The sequence below is a fragment of the Triticum dicoccoides genome, chromosome 7B (assembly GCF_002162155.2).
Source record: "Triticum dicoccoides isolate Atlit2015 ecotype Zavitan chromosome 7B, WEW_v2.0, whole genome shotgun sequence".
In the NCBI taxonomy this organism is placed as follows: domain Eukaryota; kingdom Viridiplantae; phylum Streptophyta; class Magnoliopsida; order Poales; family Poaceae; genus Triticum; species Triticum dicoccoides.
Window position 1 is genome coordinate 715,201,119 of NC_041393.1, and position 19,112 is coordinate 715,220,230.

At 45.6% G+C, this 19,112-nt stretch overlaps 1 protein-coding gene across 1 annotated transcript; it reads right to left on the bottom strand.

The window, feature by feature from the left end:
* Positions 1-16,465: 16,465 nt before the first annotated feature.
* Positions 16,466-18,670, bottom strand: LOC119342012. The gene is made up of 2 exons (XM_037613852.1): positions 17,700-18,670; positions 16,466-16,713 (listed from the first exon to the last, which is right to left on the bottom strand). Coding segments are annotated over exons 1-2 (681 nt in total). The 5' UTR covers positions 18,380-18,670; the 3' UTR covers positions 16,466-16,712.
* Positions 18,671-19,112: the final 442 nt, after the last annotated feature.

The window sequence follows — 19,112 nt, forward strand, 5'->3', positions numbered from 1 at the left end:
CTCAAGCTAGCTTTACCACAGTTGCAGACTGACATGGACTCTTAATTTCATCACCAAAATCGTGTACAGGGAAGAACCACGTCGATGATTACACTCACCGAAGCTAGACGTAGTATGAAACAAGAACAACATAGGCATAACCCCACATCCAAGTGGAGCTGTGTAGATTTTATTTTATTTTTGACGCAAAGGGCAGGAGCTCTGTAGATTGTCATTTGCCACCTTGCAGGGGCAACACAATCACATCTGCGAGATTTCCACACTATTGACATCGCGCTCACAAGATCAATTCGAATCAAGAACTCTGATCTGATTAAGACTCCGTTGAATCTGAGCAAACAAGACAAACGTTCAGATACCAAAAAAGATTTAAATCAAACCGCTTGTATTCAGGTCAAAATCTTGAAATCATGCCAAAAAACGAGGGGGTTACGCAACTTTTTCCAGTGAGATCATCTATTCCCTTCTCTTTGGCGGATTCAATCATTCATAAACAGATTGGAAACACAGCAGGACAGATGCATGCGAACATAAACAGATGAGTCGTGAAAACATATGAGGGTGGTGGGGATTGACATATATCAAACAATTTACGAGCTAAAAGAATCAAATTATATGTACCTAGGTAGAGGAAGATACGTGCATTATCACATTGGTAATATTTATGTAAACTAAATTTGAAACATGTGGCAGGCACTCCCTTCAGGGCTCGTTTGGTAGTGAGGGATCCTCCCGGGATCCCGGCCCATTCCCTGGGTGGATACCCTGCGTCGAAAATCAGCCCTGGGCCAGGTGCCTCGACACTTGCATGCTCAAACCCACGAGGTTCTCCACCCACGAGTTCTCTGCAATTAACTCAATCACAGCTGACTTGCGTGGTTGTGACTTGTCTGTCTGCAGGTGGTCGACAGACAAACAAGGCTTAACTAAACTAAATTTGGCATCAAAACTGTAGACTCTGATGTAGTATAACGGGAGTTCGATGTGCCAGAGTTTATTGCTGGTGATGTCATGGGCGCTTTGTTTCCTACTAATAAAGTTCTAGCTTCACGCTCAAGAAAGAAAATTAGGGGCACTCATTCTTTTTCAATAGAAAACAAAGGCTTAAGTGGTTGCAATCAGCGTGCATTGTGTTCATCCTCAGTGAGATGCTAACTCTAATAAATAGTTGAGACAAAATGTGACATGGACATATACATACATCAGCTAGCTAGCTCTACCACAGTTGTTGGTTGATTGAAACTGTTAAATTCATGGCCACATTAACTGAAGCTACAGAGTAGCTTGCAAACTAGAACAACATATACACCACTACTGCCTAGTGTATTGCGTTCACCCTCAACGAGACCACAACTCTCATCTCTCCCTAATAATAAAGCACGGATTGGGTCTCCGGGTTCACCGTCGCGCACCTTTTGCAAAAAAGCCCTTGTGTTTTTCAGTAATTTAACCCGCAGTACCTTCTTAAGTGGATATTTCCGAGAAAACGTTTCATTGTTATAAAAAGAACCTTGAGGTTTTGAGTATTCAACCCTGCGTTGCTCTCGTTTTGGGGCTGCTTGATGTAGAACGGCGGCGGCGGCTGAAGCTTGCAGGGGCCGAATACGTGCACGACGGGGGCTGGGGAGGCTGATCCGGAGACGGGTGGCGAGGCGGGGGTCGCCGGTGACGACGAGGAAGGCCGGAGTGCAGCTTCCCGGGCGGATCCATGGCATCCGCCGCTCCTGGGCAGAAAGGGGACAGGGAGGTGAGGGAGAGAAGTGAGAAAGGAGGGGCGGTGCGGCGACATGAGGTCAGACGAGGCTGCGGTGGCGCGGTGCAGGGCACAGCCGCGGCGGTGGTGACCATGCGCGTCATGGGGATAGAGGCGAGCGGCTCGGCCATGGTGCCGCGATGAAGCAGGAGAGGAGGAGCACTGAGGTGAGGCGAGGAAGAGCGAGGCCGACGGCGGCGCAACCTCGCCGGGGTGGGGCGGAACCGGCCAGTGCCGGGGATCGGGCGCGCGCGTGGGGCGCCTCCCCTGACGTCGCGAGGTAGGAGAAAGGAATCGAAGCTGTCCAGGAATCGATTGGATTGCTTTCTTTTTTTTCGAACAGATTGGATTGCTAGGTTACGTTAAGGTGTGGCTGGGCTGGACCTTAGGCCGAATGGGCGGCCGGTTTAGATACTGCGCTGTTGACTCCCTCTCTCTCACCCCCCTAATTCTCACATTTTCTCTGTTTATTAAATATAAATAGATAAAGAGTAAAAAAGAGAGAGGATTAGGAATGGGGTTTTGGCAAGGTGCTACTTTTCCTGGACTCGCAAAAATGTGCTTCTTCCAAGAAAATTAGAAGTGGGCAATACAAGGTTTAAATTCAAACACATTTGATTTATTCAGATAGGTTAGAACTAGGACAAAGTTTCAGAAGTATCCAAATATGTTGAAAATTTTGGTGGACCTTGGTAAAGTAATAAAATGGTGATTGGGAAAGTTTGGGGACAAAACTTGAAGTATAAAAAGGCATTTGATTTTTTGAAAAGCTCAAAAAGGAATTTGGAAAAGCAATTGTATAAAATGGAAGGAAAGATTAAATGATTTTCTGAAAAATTTCATAGTTTTTAATTTGGTGTGAAGCATTATAAATGGCATGATGAAATGAATATGCATAAAATAAAATAAGAAAACGTTATAAAATATGCAAGTTAGTGGAACGTAGGGTATTTATAGGTTAAAAGATCAAATATAAAACAAGGGTGAAATTATAGGCAGGTTATGTGTCGTGCTGGCAGGGAGAAGCCTGCTTCTCGCACTCGTCATCGACTCATGAGGAGGACTATTAAATCTGTAGTTGTAATTTATTCACCTGTAACTTGATATTTTTTTTGCACTTCTGTTTTTATAAATTCATGTAGTCGGCTATAATAATCATATTTTTTTTTCTTTTCAGAGAGAAATTGTGTGTCTGCTCTGGTCTCAGTTTTAACGTCAGCTCGTTACAATCCGTAACTAACTTATAGACTACTTCATCCGGATGGGTTTGCAACTTTGTGTACAGACTGCTTCAACACCTCTATTTTCTATATGACTTGGATTAATAATCTCCAACAATATAGTCATGCTTCTTATATTTACTTTCAGTTCTAAATACATTTGTGCTTTTCTCTATGCTGTGCTACTAAACTATGTGTGATAGACTAAACATAAAAATATGATGGGGTGGTGGTTTCAGCCACGGGAAGAATTGATTTGGAGAACAAAGGGAATTTTCGGCGGACGAAGAACTCGCTTGAGATGCTCAAGTGATGATTTTATATAGCGTTTTATCTAAACCTGGGTTCCTTCTTTCAGTCTGGGCGGTGCCATATGATGTGAAGCCGGTGTAATAACTTTTTCATTTGGCATTGGTGGTGAGATGGCAACCTTCTAGACAATTTGGCACCTGTAACACAGTGGAAGACCTCATACGAGATGGTTGCCTTCTTGGTAGTTGTTGGGGCTTCTGAATTAAGTGTACCACTATGTTTAAGACGCTATGATCAGAAGCTGTGGTGGGTGTACCGATTGACTCTTATTACATGACTATTTCTAAGATCGATTCTTATTGGGTTAGGGGCATGTGATTTCGTTCCCCCGGTGCAACGCACGGGCCCTTTTGCTAGTACTAGCTAAGAAAAAAACTTGACATGGAAATATACTTCAGCTACCTTTTACCACAGTTGCCGATTGATTCAAACTGTTAATTCCATTTGTCACACTCTTTTTTTTTAGGGAACCATTTGTCACAGTCAGAGTCTTAGTCACAGAGCAGCACATCCATATTGCAGAGAGAAGCAAGCAGAGAGAAGCTCAGAGAGAACGACACATTGCATCAGGAACAAACACATATCTCAGACGAATTAATGGATCCAAAATAATTGCCGGTGATTTAGTACAACTTTGTAGTAAATCAGCGACAACTACCATGGATCGAGAGGGAGTAGTAGATAAAACTGAGATGTTGAACCTTGGATCACAATAATAAAATTTTCAAACAAAACCTATACTTATGTGACTGCTTTGATGTAGATGTGGACATGGAAACTAGGAGAGAAATAGTAATTCATTCAAGCTGGCAATTGAAAGGGTCTTAAATTAACCATCAGGGTTTGCTTGCTCCAGCAAAATCACATGGGCAACATAACAATGTAAAGCAACCAGCAGGGCACAGAGAAGCTCAAGAGAAATCTCATCACATTGGCATCATCAGAGACATTGCATCATCACATACGAAGGGCATAACATCAGTAGATTTAACATATAGATACTACTACTACTAGATAGATCATCAGTCTCACATTGCATTGCTGCATCGGTGCGCAACAATAGCATCAGGGTAGGTGGATCAATCCCACATATGTCCACAGGATCAACTAGAAATATAGATAGATGGATAGATAGATGGATAGATACAGGGTTGGTAAATGGCATAGCATTGGTGTGATGAAGCTCCTTCTGACCCCATCACCATCTTGAGGGGATTTGATTAGGCCCCCACCAAGAAAGGCCAGCGAGCATTGTTGGCCTGGATTTGCTGCTCCAACTGCGCCATGACGTCGCCGAAGGTGGTGTTGGGGTCGTCGTCCTGCGAGTTGTAGCCGTCTGAAACGTCCTCTTCCCCGTATAACGGCCTCAAGGATTCCATCCTCGCGACGAACGCCGCCAACTCCTCGTCCCGCTCCAACACCGGCTTTCTCTTGGAGCCACACCCCGCCGCCTCCTTCTCCGCCTCCGCCTTGGCCTTGAGGAACGCCGCCTCCTTCTCCAGCAGCTCCATGAACTTGATGAGCCCCTCCTCCGTCGTGATGGTCTCCACCTCCACGTTAGCCTTGATCGTCGCCTCCTCCGGCTTGGCCTTCTTCGCCTTGGCCTTGAGGACGACCGGCGCCTCCTGCTCCGGTCTGGCCATCGGCATGGCGAACGGCATCTTGTCGGCGGCCATCGCCGGATCTGCTCCGCCTCTCTCCTCTCCTGGTTGTTGTGGATTTCTCTGTCTCTTTCGCTGGATCTTCTTCTGAACGAAAACGGGACAAGGGCACAAGGCATCGGCCGGCGGAAGCGTATATATTTCCAGGCGAACCTCCGGTCAGAGTCGGGCCTCGTCTCCGGACCGCCCTCTTCCATCTTATTCGTTCATTGGGCTGGGCTGGGCCCCCATCACTTCTTTCTTTTCCACTAGCTTGTTTTTTCTCTTTTGTTTTGAGAGACAGAGAGATATTTCACACTAGCTTTGTTAAGACAGTCATCTTTCTCGGAAAGAAAAATCACATTTGGAATTTGGTTGGGATTTTCTCCCAATTCCAGCGTCATTCACATATTTTCAAAACATGAACACTTTTTGAAATTGTGAATATTTTTAAACGTGATTTTTTAAATCAAAGTTTAGGAACATTTATTGAAAACTCAATTCTTTGAAAACAAGTTCCTTTCTAAAATTTTAAATATTTTTAAGTGCAGTCATTCTTTAAATTTAGTAAAGATATTGGAAACACGAACAACTTTTAAAATTTCAGGAACATATTTACAATATGTTTTAAGCGTGGATATTTTTTAAAAATTTGGGAATGTTTTTGAAAAAGTTTCAGGGCCATTTTGTGAAAATGTGAAAAAATTAGAAAAAATAAGTCTTTTTTTCAGAAAAATGCAAACATTTTTTTGAACTAACTATTAAAATGATTTTCATCTATTTACTAGAAAACAGCAAACATAAAGGGCTTGGTGAAGTGGGGATTTCCCTATCTCTCTCGCTTGATCTGAATGGAAATGGGACAAGGCAGTGGCGCCTGGCGTATATATTTCGAGGCGAACACTCGGCTCGCAGTCAGGCCTCATCTCCTGACCGGCCTCTTCCATCATACGCGCTCATTGGGCTGGGCTGGGGGCCCATCACTTCTTTCTTTCCCCTAGATTTTTCTTTTTCTTTTTTGAGAGAGAGAAAGAGAGAGATAACGACAGCCCAAAGAACTAGCAAGAACTTAAGTTCCGCGGATGCAGCCTGGATGCCTTACATTACTCAAGAAGAAGAATGCGATATATAGAGATCGGTGGTCCAATTTGGCAACAGATTGAGCCATTCCAGTGGTGCGCATAGAGATCGGTGATGCACATTGAGTTGGTCAGGCAGGCGTACTCTGCAAAGCAGTGGTGCGCCTGAGAATCACCGTCGCTGCCTTGTAGTATGCCCATCTTCGTACAGTATGAAATACTATGCGCCTGAACTTGGCTGAGGAATTGACAGTGGTGGATTTAGAGGCTCTCAACTTGTGGAAACTGATGCCCAGTTGAGACGAAAGGATCCACAACCCACTGTGCGTGCTTCTCCAGTTGCGGCTAGTTGTCTGTCTGCCTCAACTTGGAGTTTGACAAACAAACAAGGCTCAACTAAATTTGGAATTAAACCTGCAGACTCTGGTAGGGTAAAATGGGAGTTCCATGTGCCAGAATTTACTGCTGGTGATGTTATGGTCGCTATGCACCAACTTGTTTCCTACTACTAATAAAGCTCTCTTTTATTCACCCTCAAAAATGAAAATTAGGGGCACTCAATCATTTTCAGTAACTCTAATAACAAATACTCTAGTTAAGACAAAATGTGACATGGAAATATACGCTCTACCACGGTTGTTGGTTGATTGAAATTCATGGTCACATTCACTCCCTCGTACACAGATGATGCCATCGGAGACGATAACCGCCACACCATTTAGACAAAATCCAGATATACCACACCAGGAGAGCAGAAATCCAACTAATTCACCGGCTTCAACATGGGAGATGGGACTCTAGACTCACATCCAGGTGCTAGGTGCACATTTCCAATTTCAGTTATAAGAGAACTCTAAGGCTCGCGTACTTCGATCCTACACCAAAATTTGTCCTGAAAGACATCATCACCAACTTCCCATTGCAGTAAGCTTCGGGAATTTGAATGTCTGGATCACCACATTCACAAAAAAGAGTAGGGAAACGAAAATGCAAAAAAGGTGCATTACCAGACCAGAAACGTTCCAAACAACTGTCCTCTCCCCATTTTAAACGGTCCCCAAATCCAAATGGTTTGCAACAATGTCTAAGAAAATTTCTGCAGTTCAGTCATTTACCATACATAAGTCACTTGCTGATAAAATGTGAAGAATTTCTTTCTTCCTGATGTACAGGTTGCAGCCACAATGACAGTGGATCACCTTTGCTATGCACATTTTTATAATTTGTGGGCATTACTGATGGATGGAAGTAGGGGAGAACTCCCCAGAAAGGAAGATGCATGGCAGAAACGCCAAGGTAGCAGATGCAGAAAACCCAGTATCAGAAGAATACAAAACAATTAAGATAATTACTTGTTTTCTCTGCCTATATATTTGTTTTTTGCTCAGAAGAAAAGAAAGTATGCATTGTTCGCCCGAAACAGAGTAAGCTTGCATTAAGATAATTACTTGTGCATTGTGTGACGAACAAATGAATGAAAAGAGGAAAGGAAAAGCCTAGACACGATCAATATATAACCGTTTGTTTCTGCATCTCCGAGGCAACAAATCACTGTCAGCCATGCGCTGGCCACCCCCAGGCATTGTGTACTCTTACCATGATTGAGACATGTGTTATGGTGTGGGCATGTTTCAGTTATGTTGGTACAATAGTTTTGCCATTTGTCAGATTTCATTTGCTATAATAACAAACTCTAATAGTTGAGAAAAAAGATGTGCCTTGTAAATGTTGGAAATATGCCCTAGAGGCAATAATAAAATGGTTATTATTATATTTCCTCGTTCATGATAATTGTCTTTTATTCATGCTATAATTGTGTTATCTGGAAATCATAATACATGTGTGAATACATAGACCACAACATGTCCCTAGTGAGCCTCTAGTTGACTAGCTCGTTTATCAATAGATGGTCACGGTTTCCTGACCATGGACATTGGATGTCATTGATAACGGGATCACATCATTGGGAGAATGATGTGATGGACGAGACCCAATCCTAAGCATAGCACAAGATCGTGTAGTTTGTTTGCTAGAGCTTTTCCAATGTCAAGTATCGTTTCCTTAGACCATGAGATCGTGTAACTCCCGGATGCCGTAGGAGTGCTTTGGGTGTACCAAACGTCACAACGTAACTGGGTGACTATAAAGGTATACTACAGGTATCTCCGAAAGTGTCTGTTGGGTTGATACGGATCGAGACTAGGATTTGTCACTCCGTATGACGGAGAGGTATCTCTGGGCCCACTCGGTAATGCATCATCATAATGAGCTCAAAGTGACTAAGTGGTTGGTCACGGGATTATGCATTACGGTACGAGTAAAGTGACTTGCCAGTAACGAGATTGAACGAGGTATTAGGATACCGACGATCGAATCTCGGGCAAGTAACGTACCGATTGACAAAGGGAATTGTATACGGGATTACTTGAATCCTCGACATCGTGGTTCATTCGATGAGATCATCGTGGAACATGTGGGAGCCAACATGGGTATCCAGATCCCGCTGTTGGTTATTGGCCGGAGAGTCGTCTCGGTCATGTCTGCATGTCTCCTGAACCCGTAGGGTCTACACACTTAAAGCTCGGTGACGCTAGGGTTGTAGAGATACTAGTATGCGGTAACCCGAAAGTTGTTCGGAGTCCCGGATGAGATCCCGGACGTCACGAGGAGTTTCGGAATGGTCCGGAGGTGAAGAATTATATATAGGAAGTCCAGTTTCGGCCATCGGGAAAGTTTCGGGGGTCACCGGTATTGTACCGGGACCACCGGAAGGGTCCCGGGGGTCCACCGGGTGGGGCCACCTATCTCGGAGGGCCCTATGGGCTGAAGTGGTGAAGGGAACCAGCCCCTGGTGGGCTGGTGCACCCCCCCTTGCCCACCCTGCGCCTAGGGTTAGAAACCCTAGGGGTGGGGGGCGCCCCACTTGGCTTGGGGGGCAAGCCACCCCCCTTGGCCCCCCCCCCTTTGAGATCCAATCTCTAGGGGGGCGGCGCCCCCCCTTGGCCCCTATATAAAGAGGGGGGAGGGAGGGCAGCTGCACCCAAGTCCCTGGCGCCTCCCTCTCCCTCTGCAACACCTTTCCCTCTCGTAGAGCTTGGCGAAGCCCTGCCGAGATCGCCGCTACTTCCACCACCACGCCGTCGTGCTGCTGGATCTCCATCAACCTCTCCCTCCCCCTTGCTGGATCAAGAAGGAGTAGACGTCTTCCCCAACCGTACGTGTGTTGAACGCGGAGGTGCCGTCCGTTCAGCACTAGGATCATCGGTGATTTGGATCACGACGAGTACGACTCCCTCAACCCTGTTCTCTTGAACGCTTCCGCACGATCTACAACGGTATGTAGATGCACTCCTCTATCTCGTTGCTAGATGACTCCATAGATTGATCTTGGTGAAGCGTAGAATTTTTTTATTTTCTGCAACATTCCCCAACAGTGGCATCATGAGCTAGGTCTATGCGTAGTTTCTATGCACGAGTAGAACACAAACTTGTTGTGGGCGTAGATGTTGTCAATTTTCTTGCCACTACTAGTCTTATCTTGCTTCGGCGGCATCGTGGGATGAAGCGGCCCGGACCGACCTTACACGTACGCTTACGTGAGACAGGTTCCACCGACTGACATGCACTAGTTGCATAAGGTGGCTAGCGGGTGTCTGTCTCTCCCACTTTAGTTGGAGCGGATTCGATGAAAAGGGTCCTTATGAAGGATAAATAGAAATTGGCATATCACGTTGTGGTTTTACGTAGGTAAGAAACGTCCTTGCTAGAAACCTATAGAAGCCACGTAAAAACATGCAACAACAATTAAAGGACATCTAACTTGTTTTTGCAGCATATGCCTTGTGATGTGATATGGCCAAAAGGATGTGATGAATGAAATATATGTGATGTATGAGATTGATCATGTTCTTATAATAGGAATCACGACTTGCATGTCGATGAGTATGACAACCGGCAGGAGCCATAGGAGTTGTCTTTATTTTTGTATGACCTGTGTGTCATTGAATAACGCCATGTAAATTACTTTACTTTGTTTCTAAACAAGTTAGCCATAGAAGTAGAAGTAATCATTGGCGTGACAGCTTCATGAAGACACAATGATGGAGATCATGGTGTCATGCCGGTGACGAAGATGATCATGGCGCCCCGAAGATGGAGATCAAAGGAGCAATATGATATTGGCCATATCATGTCACTATTTGATTGCATGTGATGTTTATCATGTTTTGCTTCTTATTTGCTTAGTATGACGGTAGTAAATAAGATGATCCCTTATAGTAATTTCAAGAAAGTGTTCCCCTAACTGTGCACCGTTGCGAAATTTCGTTGTTTCGAAGCACCACGTGATGATCGGGTGTGATAGATTCTAACGTTCACATACGACGGGTGTAAGAAAGATTTACACATGCAAAACACTTAGGTTCACTTGACGAGCCTAGCATGTACAGACATGGCCTCGGAACACAAGAGACCGAAAGGTCGAACATGAGTCGTATGGAAGATATGATCAACATGGAGATGTTCACCGATGATGACTAGTCCGTCTCACGTGATGATCGGACACGGTCTAGTTGAGTCGGATCATGTATCACTTAGATGACTAGAGGGATGTCTAATCTGAGTGGGAGTTCATTAAATAATTTGATTAGATGAACTTAATTATCATGAACTTATTATAAAAACCTTTGCAAAATGTCTTGTAGATCAAATGGCCAACGCTCATGTCAACCTCAACTTCAACGCGTTCCTAGAGAAAACCAAGCTGAAAGATGATGTCAACAACTATTCGGACTGGGTCCGGAACCTGAGGATCATCCTCATAGCTGCCAAGAAAGCATATGTCCTAGAAGGACCGCTAGGTGAAGCACCCATCCCAGAGAACCAAGACATTATGAACGCTTGGCAGTCACGTGCTGATGATTACTCCCTCGTTCAGTGCGGCATGCTTTACAGCTTAGAACCGGGGCTCCAAAAGTGTTTTGAGCAACACGGAGCATATGAGATGTTCGAAGAGCTGAAAATGGTTTTCCAAGCTCATGCCCGGGTCGAGAGATATGAAGTCTCCGACAAGTTCTACAGTTGTAAGATGGAGGAAAATAGTTATGTTAGTAAGCACATACTCAAAATGTCTGGGTTGCACAACCGCTTGTCCCAGCTGGAGATTAACCTCCCGGATGAGGCGGTCATTGACAGAATCCTTCAGTCGCTCCCACCTAGCTACAAGAGCTTTGTGATAAACTACAATATGCAGGGGATGGTGAAAACAATTCCTAAAGTATTTTCAATGCTGAAATCAGCAGAGGTGGAAATCAAAAAGGAACATCAAGTGTTGATGGTCAATAAAACCACTAGTTTCAAGAAAGGCAAGGGTAAGAAGAACTTCAAAAAGGACAGCAAGGGAGTTGCCGCGCCCGGTAAGCCAGCTACCAGGAAGAAGCTAAAGAATGGACCCAAACCTGAGACTGAGTGCTTTTATTGCAAGGGAAAGGGATACTGGAAGCGAAACTGCCCCAAATACTTAGCGAACAAGAAGGCCGGCAACACTAAAGGTATATGTGATATACATGTAACTGATGTGTACCTTACCAGTACTCGTAGTATCTCCTGGGTATTTGATACCGGTGCGGTTGCTCATATTTGTAACTCAAAGCAGGAGCTGCGGAATAAGCGGAGACTGGCGAAGGACGAGGTGACGATGCGCGTCGGGAATGGTTCCAAGGTCGATGTGATCGTCGTCGACACGCTACCTCTACATTTACCTATGGGATTAGTTTTAAACCTCAATAATTGTTATTTAGTGCCAGCTTTGAGCATGAACATTGTATCTGGATCTCGTTTAATGCGAGATGGCTACTCATTTAAATCCGAGAATAATGGTTGTTCTATTTATATGAGAGATATGTTTTATGGTCATGCCCCGCTGGTCAATGGTTTATTCTTAATGAATCTCGAACGTGATTTTACACATATTCATAGTGTGAATACCAAAAGATGTAAAGTTGATAACGATAGTCCCACATACTTGTGGCACTGCCGCCTTGGTCACATTGGTGTCAAACGCATGAAGAAGCTCCATGCTGATGGACTTTTGGAGTCTCTTGATTACGAATCATTTGACACGTGCGAACCATGCCTTATGGGAAAAATGACCAAGACTCCGTTCTTCGGAACAATGGAGCGAGCAACCAATTTATTGGATATCATACATACTGATGTGTGCGGTCCAATGAGTGTTGAGGCTCGCGGAGGATATCGTTATGTTCTCACTCTCACTGACGACTTGAGTAGATATGGGTATGTCTACTTGATGAAACACAAGTCTGAGACCTTTGAAAAGTTCAAGGAATTTCAGAATGAGGTAGAGAATCAACATGACCGAAAGATAAAGTTCTTACGATCAGATCGTGGGGGAGAATATTTAAGTCACAAATTTGGTATGCACTTAAGGAAATGTGGAATCGTTTCACAACTCACGCCGCCTGGAACACCTCAGCGTAACGGTGTGTCCGAACGTCGTAATCGCACTCTATTGGATATGGTGCGATCTATGATGTCACTCACCGATTTACCGCTATCATTTTGGGGATACGCTCTAGAGACAGCTACATTCACTTTAAATAGGGCACCGTCTAAATCCGTTGAGATGACACCGTATAAATTATGGTTTGGGAAGAAACCTAAGCTGTCGTTTCTAAAAGTTTGGGGATGCGATGCTTATGTCAAGAAACTTCAACCTGAAAAGCTCGAACCCAAGTCGGAAAAATGCATCTTCATAGGATACCCTAAGGAAACCATTGGGTATACCTTCTACCTCAGATCCGAAGGCAAGATCTTTGTTGCCAAGAACGGGTCCTTTCTGGAGAAGGAGTTTCTCTCGAAAGAAGTAAGTGGGAGGAAAGTGGAACTTGATGAAGTACTACCTCTTGAACCGGAAAGTAGCGCAGCTCAGGAAGATGTTCCTGTGGTGCCTGCACTGACTAGAGAGGAAACTAATGATGAAGATCAAGGTACTTCGGATCAAGTTACTACTGAACTTCGTAGGTGCACGAGGACACGTTCCACACCAGAGTGGTATGGCAACCCTGTCCTGGAAATCATGTTGTTAGACAACGGTGAACCTTCGAACTATGAAGAAGCAATGGCGGGCCCAGATTCCAACAAATGGCTTGAAGCCATGCAATCCGAGATAGGATCCATGTATGACAACAAAGTACGGACTTTGACAGACTTGCCCGATGATCGGCGAGCGATAGAAAACAAATGGATCTTTAAGAAGAAGACGGACACGGATGGTAATATTACCATCTATAAAGCTCGACTTGTCGCTAAGGGTTATCGACAAGTTCAAGGGGTTGACTACGATGAGACTTTCTCTCCCGTAGCGAAGCTGAAGTTCGTCCGAATCATGTTAGCAATTGTTGCATACTATGATTATGAGATATGGCAAATGGACGTCAAAATGGCATTCCTTAACGGCCATCTTAAGGAAGAACTGTATATGATGCAGCCCGGAGGTTTTGTCGATCCTAAGAATGCTAACAAGGTATGCATGCTCCAGCGCTCCATCTATGGGCTGGTGCAAGCATCTCGGAGTTGGAACATTTGCTTTAATGAAATGATCAAAGCGTTTGGGTTTATGCAGACTTATGGAGAAGCCTGCATTTACAAGAAAGTGAGTGGGAGCTCTGTAGCATTTCTCATATTATATGTGGATGACATACTATTGATGGGAAATGATATAGAACTTTTGGAAAGCATAAAGGCCTACTTGAATAAGTGTTTTTCAATGAAGGACCTTGGAGAAGCTGCTTACATATTAGGCATCAAGATCTATAGAGATAGATCGAGACGCCTCATAGGTCTTTCACAAAGCACATACCTTGATAAGATATTGAAGAAGTTCAATATGGATCAGTCCAAAAAGGGGTTCTTGCCTGTGTTGCAAGGTGTGAAATTGAGCTCGGCTTAATGTCCGACCACGGCAGAAGATAGAGAAAAGATGAGTGTCGTCCCCTATGCCTCGGCCATAGGGTCTATCATGTATGCCATGCTGTGTACTAGACCTGATGTAAACCTTGCCGTAAGTTTGGTAGGAAGGTACCAAAGTAATCCCAGCATGAAACACTGGACAGCGGTCAAGAACATCCTGAAGTATCTGAAAAGGACTAAGGATATGTTTCTCGTATACGGAGGTGACGAAGAGCTCGTCATAAAGGGTTACGTCGACGCTAGCTTCGACACAAATCTGGATGACTCTAAGTCACAAACCGGATACTTGTATATTTTGAATGGTGGGGCAGTAAGCTGGTGTAGTTGCAGGCAAAGCGTCGTGATGGGATCTACATGTGAAGCGGAATACATGGCAGCCTTGAATGCAGCGCATGAAGCAATATGGGTAAAGGAGTTCATCACCGACCTAGGAGTCATACCCAATGCGTCGGGGCCGATCACACTCTTCTGTGACAACACTGGAGCTATTGACCTTGCCAAGGAGCCCAGGTTTCACAAGAAGACCAGGCACATCAAGCGTCGCTTCAACTCCATTCATGAAAATGTTCAAGATGGAGACATAGATATTTGCAAAGTGCATACGGATCTGAATGTCGCAGATCCGTTGACTAAACCTCTTCTGTGAGCAAAACATGATCAACACCAGAAACCTATGGGTGTTCGATTCATCACAATGTAACTATATTATTAACTCTAGTGCAAGTGGGAGACTGTTGGAAATATGCCCTAGAGGCAATAATAAAATGGTTATTATTATATTTCCTCGTTCACGATAATTGTCTTTTATTCATGCTATAATTGTGTTATCCGGAAATCATAATACATGTGTGAATACATAGACCACAACATGTCCCTAGTAAGCCTCTAGTTGACTAGCTCGTTTATCAATAGATGGTCACGGTTTCCTGACCATGGACATTGGATGTCATTGATAACGGGATCACATCATTGGGAGAATGATGTGATGGACGAGACCCAATCCTAAGCATAACACAAGATCGTGTAGTTTGTTTGCTAGAGCTTTTCCAATGTCAAGTATCGTTTCCTTAGACCATGAGATCGTGTAACTCCCGGATGCCGTAGGAGTGCTTTGGGTGTACCAAACGTCACAACGTAACTGGGTGACTATAAAGGTATACTACAGGTATCTCCGAAAGTGTCTGTTGGGTTGATACGGATCGAGACTAGGATTTGTCACTCCGTATGACGGAGAGGTATCTCTGGGCCCACTCGGTAATGCATCATCATAATGAGCTCAAAGTGACTAAGTGGTTGGTCACGGGATTATGCATTACGGTACGAGTAAAGTGACTTGCCAGTAACGAGATTGAACGAGGTATTAGGATACCGACGATCGAATCTCGGGCAAGTAACGTACCAATTGACAAAGGGAATTGTATACGGGATTACTTGAATCCTCGACATCGTGGTTCATTCGATGAGATCATCGTGGAACATGTGGGAGCCAACATGGGTATCCAGATCCCGATGTTGGTTATTGGCCGGAGAGTCGTCTCGGTCATGTCTGCATGTCTCCCGAACCCGTAGGGTCTACACACTTAAGGTTCGGTGACGCTAGGGTTGTAGAGATACTAGTATGCGGTAACTCAAAAGTTGTTCGGAGTCCCGGATGAGATCCCGGACATCACGTGGAGTTCCGGAATGGTCCGGAGGTGAAGAATTATATATAGGAAGTCCAGTTTCGGCCATCGGGAAAGTTTCGGGGGTCACCGGTATTGTACCGGGACCACCAGAAGGGTCCCGGGGGTCCACCGGGTAGGGCCACCTATCTCGGAGGGCCCTATGGGCTGAAGTGGGGAAGGGAACCAGCCCCTGGTGGGCTGGTGAGCCCCTCTTGCCCCCTGCGCCTAGGGTTGGAAACCCTAGGGGTGGGGGCGCCCCACTTGGCTTGGGGGGCAAGCCACCCCCCTTGGCCGCCGCCCCCCCTTTGAGATCCAATCTCTAGGGGGTCGGCTCCCCCCCCCCTTGGCCCCTATATAAAGAGGGGGAAGGGAGGGCAGCCGCACCCAAGTCCCTGGCGCCTCCCTCTCCCTCTGCAACACCTCTCCCTCTCGTAGAGCTTGGCGAAGCCCTGCCGAGATCGCCGCTACTTCCACCACCACGCCGTCGTGCTGCTGGATCTCCATCAACCTCTCCCCCCCCCCCTTGCTGGATCAAGGAGGAGACGTCTTCCCCAACCGTACGTGTGTTGAATGCGGAGGTGCCGTCCGTTCGGCACTAGGATCATCGGTGATTTGGATCACGACGAGTATGACTCCCTCAACCCCGTTCTCTTGAACGCTTCCGCATGATCTACAAGGGTATGTAGATGCACTCCTCTATCTCGTTGCTAGATGACTCCATAGATTGATCTTGGTGAAGCGTAGAATTTTTTTATTTTCTACAACGTTCCCCAACAGTAAATATACAGCAGCTAGCTTTACCCACAGTTGTTGGTTGACTGAAACTCACTGTCGCATTGTAGGCAGAGAGCAGCCTCATCCATGTTACAGAACCCAAAGCTAAGAAGTAGCATGAAAACAAGAACAACGTAAAGATGACCACTCCCAAGAGAACTTCTGTAGATTGTCACACGCCAGCTTGTCCAAAAGGTGATCACAACAGCAAGAAACTCCACGCTATCGAAACCACTATCACTTTAAACTCGGAAAGCTGATCTGACGATGACTTGATCGAATCTGAAAAAATAAGACAAAGAAACCTCAGACATCGCAGAAACTTCTCAGACCAATTTGTGCATACTGAAGAGTTTACGAGCTTAAAGTAACAAGCTACAGGTAGTTAGGTAGTATCACAGGGAATATGCAGAACAATATTTTCACATTGGTAATATTCACCTCAACTGAATTTGAAACATGTGTGACTGCAAGCACTCAACTTTAGTGTGCTTAGCATTGTAAATTGCAATACAGGTTGGAACGCATAGCCATACTGGCCTGAAAATAAAGAAATGAGTCATGGAAAACTTAGCCTTAGGGAATCGGCACATTCATGTTGCAGGAGTTCATATACACCTAGAAACCTAGCAGTATAACAAAGCTATAATTAAATTGAGAAAGAAACTAGGTGCGCTGGTAGCAAGAACCAACAGAAACCATCCCAGTATGAAAACTGAGGCACAAAACAGGGTGTCCAAATCATTAATTACTAATACACGATCACCTGAAACCTCCATAAGTTTCAGTCAATCATCTCACCCATATGGTTTACTTTGAGATTAGTAGAATGACCATGATATGAGGCTCAAAGATTGCTGGAGATTAACAGGAATAAAGAAGGTTTTCAGTTGCTTGTGCAATGAGAAGCATTCCCTTGATCTTTTGAGGCTGATTTCAGGATGTTGAGATAAAATTTCAGTTGCCTGTGAGCACAAGCTGTTCTTATTTAGAGCAGTGACCCATGTTCTTATTTGTGACAGCAGCAGTTATGCAGGTTTATCTTAACAAAACATTGTGATATAAAATTATAAATGTGAATAAAAGAAAACAAAATAAGGAACACAATTATGTTCCCGAGCTTGCAATTATCCCACGAGCACAAGAAACTAGACACTACTAAATCAAGTAAACAATAGTCATCAATTGCAACAAGAAAGTAATCAATGAACAAGTCGTGTGATAATTAGGAAGGGAAGGAGTTAACTAGGATGCGAATGAAAGTTTACCACTTCAGATTTGCGTCTGAAGAGAAAAATGATGGCGGGAAGTAGGTATATATGTGTGTCCCCGCAAACTTAAGCCTGTTATAATGTGAATAAACCCTCTGAAGATGCAACGTCTTGACGTCAATCGAAAAATATTCAAAGAGTGGGTTCTCTTGAGATATGTCTGCTGTCCTTGTCAATAGCAAATACCTTCCATAATACCGGTAACCAGAATCTAGTGAGATTATCTTCTCCATATGCCACTGGCTGGGATTCTCGCCTTTGTTCTGTGCAAAGGTATAGGTAAGGTCAGATGCAGGTTGACCATGGAAACCAAACATCCCAAGCCTGCCTTCCCCTGCCTCCACAACGGCAAAACCTTCCTTTCTCCATTCTCCAGGTGGGGGGACAACAATGGAGAACCCCATCCTTCTTGTGTCAAGCATGAGCAATGTTTTCCTCCAGAACAGCGTCCAGTCCCAGTAGAAGCACCCATAAGCATAATGGTGCCTGAGAAAAAGAGGGTGGACCTGTGACATCATGCCGGACTCGCTGCTGCAAAGGGCCAAATCACTCCAAGCCTTGGATGCAGCAGCTCTCCATTGTCCGGTGCTCGACGAGAACACGAAGGCGGACAGCTTAGTTTCGCAGTATGCCATCCACATCACTTGGAATGATACCAGCAGCAGCTTCGTCCTCATCGTTGCCGACGGGAAAGAGAGAAGGCTTGCACCGACATCTGCCTACCGAAGCGGCTAGGTTGTCAGGTACTGGGGGGAGCACGAGATACCACCGGCGCGAAGGGTCGCACACTGCCAACTCCCGGAAGATCGGGGTCACCTCGCCCGTTTTTGGCCCGCAATGGAGGAGGACGCGGCCGTCGCGGCAGTCCTGGAAAGTCCAACGGCAATGCGAGGGGAGGAAGGAGAAGGAAAAGTCGGCGGCGAGGGCGAGCGCGCGGGCGGCGGGTGCGGAGGGATGAGGTGGTAGTGCTGGATGGAACCCGTCGCGGTCGAGGAAGCCGAGGAGTGGTGGTGCGTGGACGCAGCGGAAGCGGCGGAGAAAGTACCGGTCGAGGCGAGTTGGCGAAAGGTGGAGCAGGCCGCGGAGGTGCGGGCGAGGTCGGCCGGGTCGGGCAGCCTGAGGAAGATCTCCGCCAGGAGGTGGTGGGGGATGTCCGTCAGATGCAACGCGATTTTCTTGTTGCCGGTCGGCGTGGGCTTGGTGTGGGGAGAGTCGCTGGGTTGTCCGCCGGCGACGGAGCCACAGCCAGCCGCCGGGAAACCCTGGACGAGATGGGAATGGGGAGGAGGCGTCGGCTGTGTGCATTAGTCGAGTGAATTTCTCTCTGCTGGGCTGCTGGATGCCGAAACGGCCCTCGGCTGGCAATAACGGGCTCATTTTCCTGGCCCAGCAAATGCCAAACATAAAGTT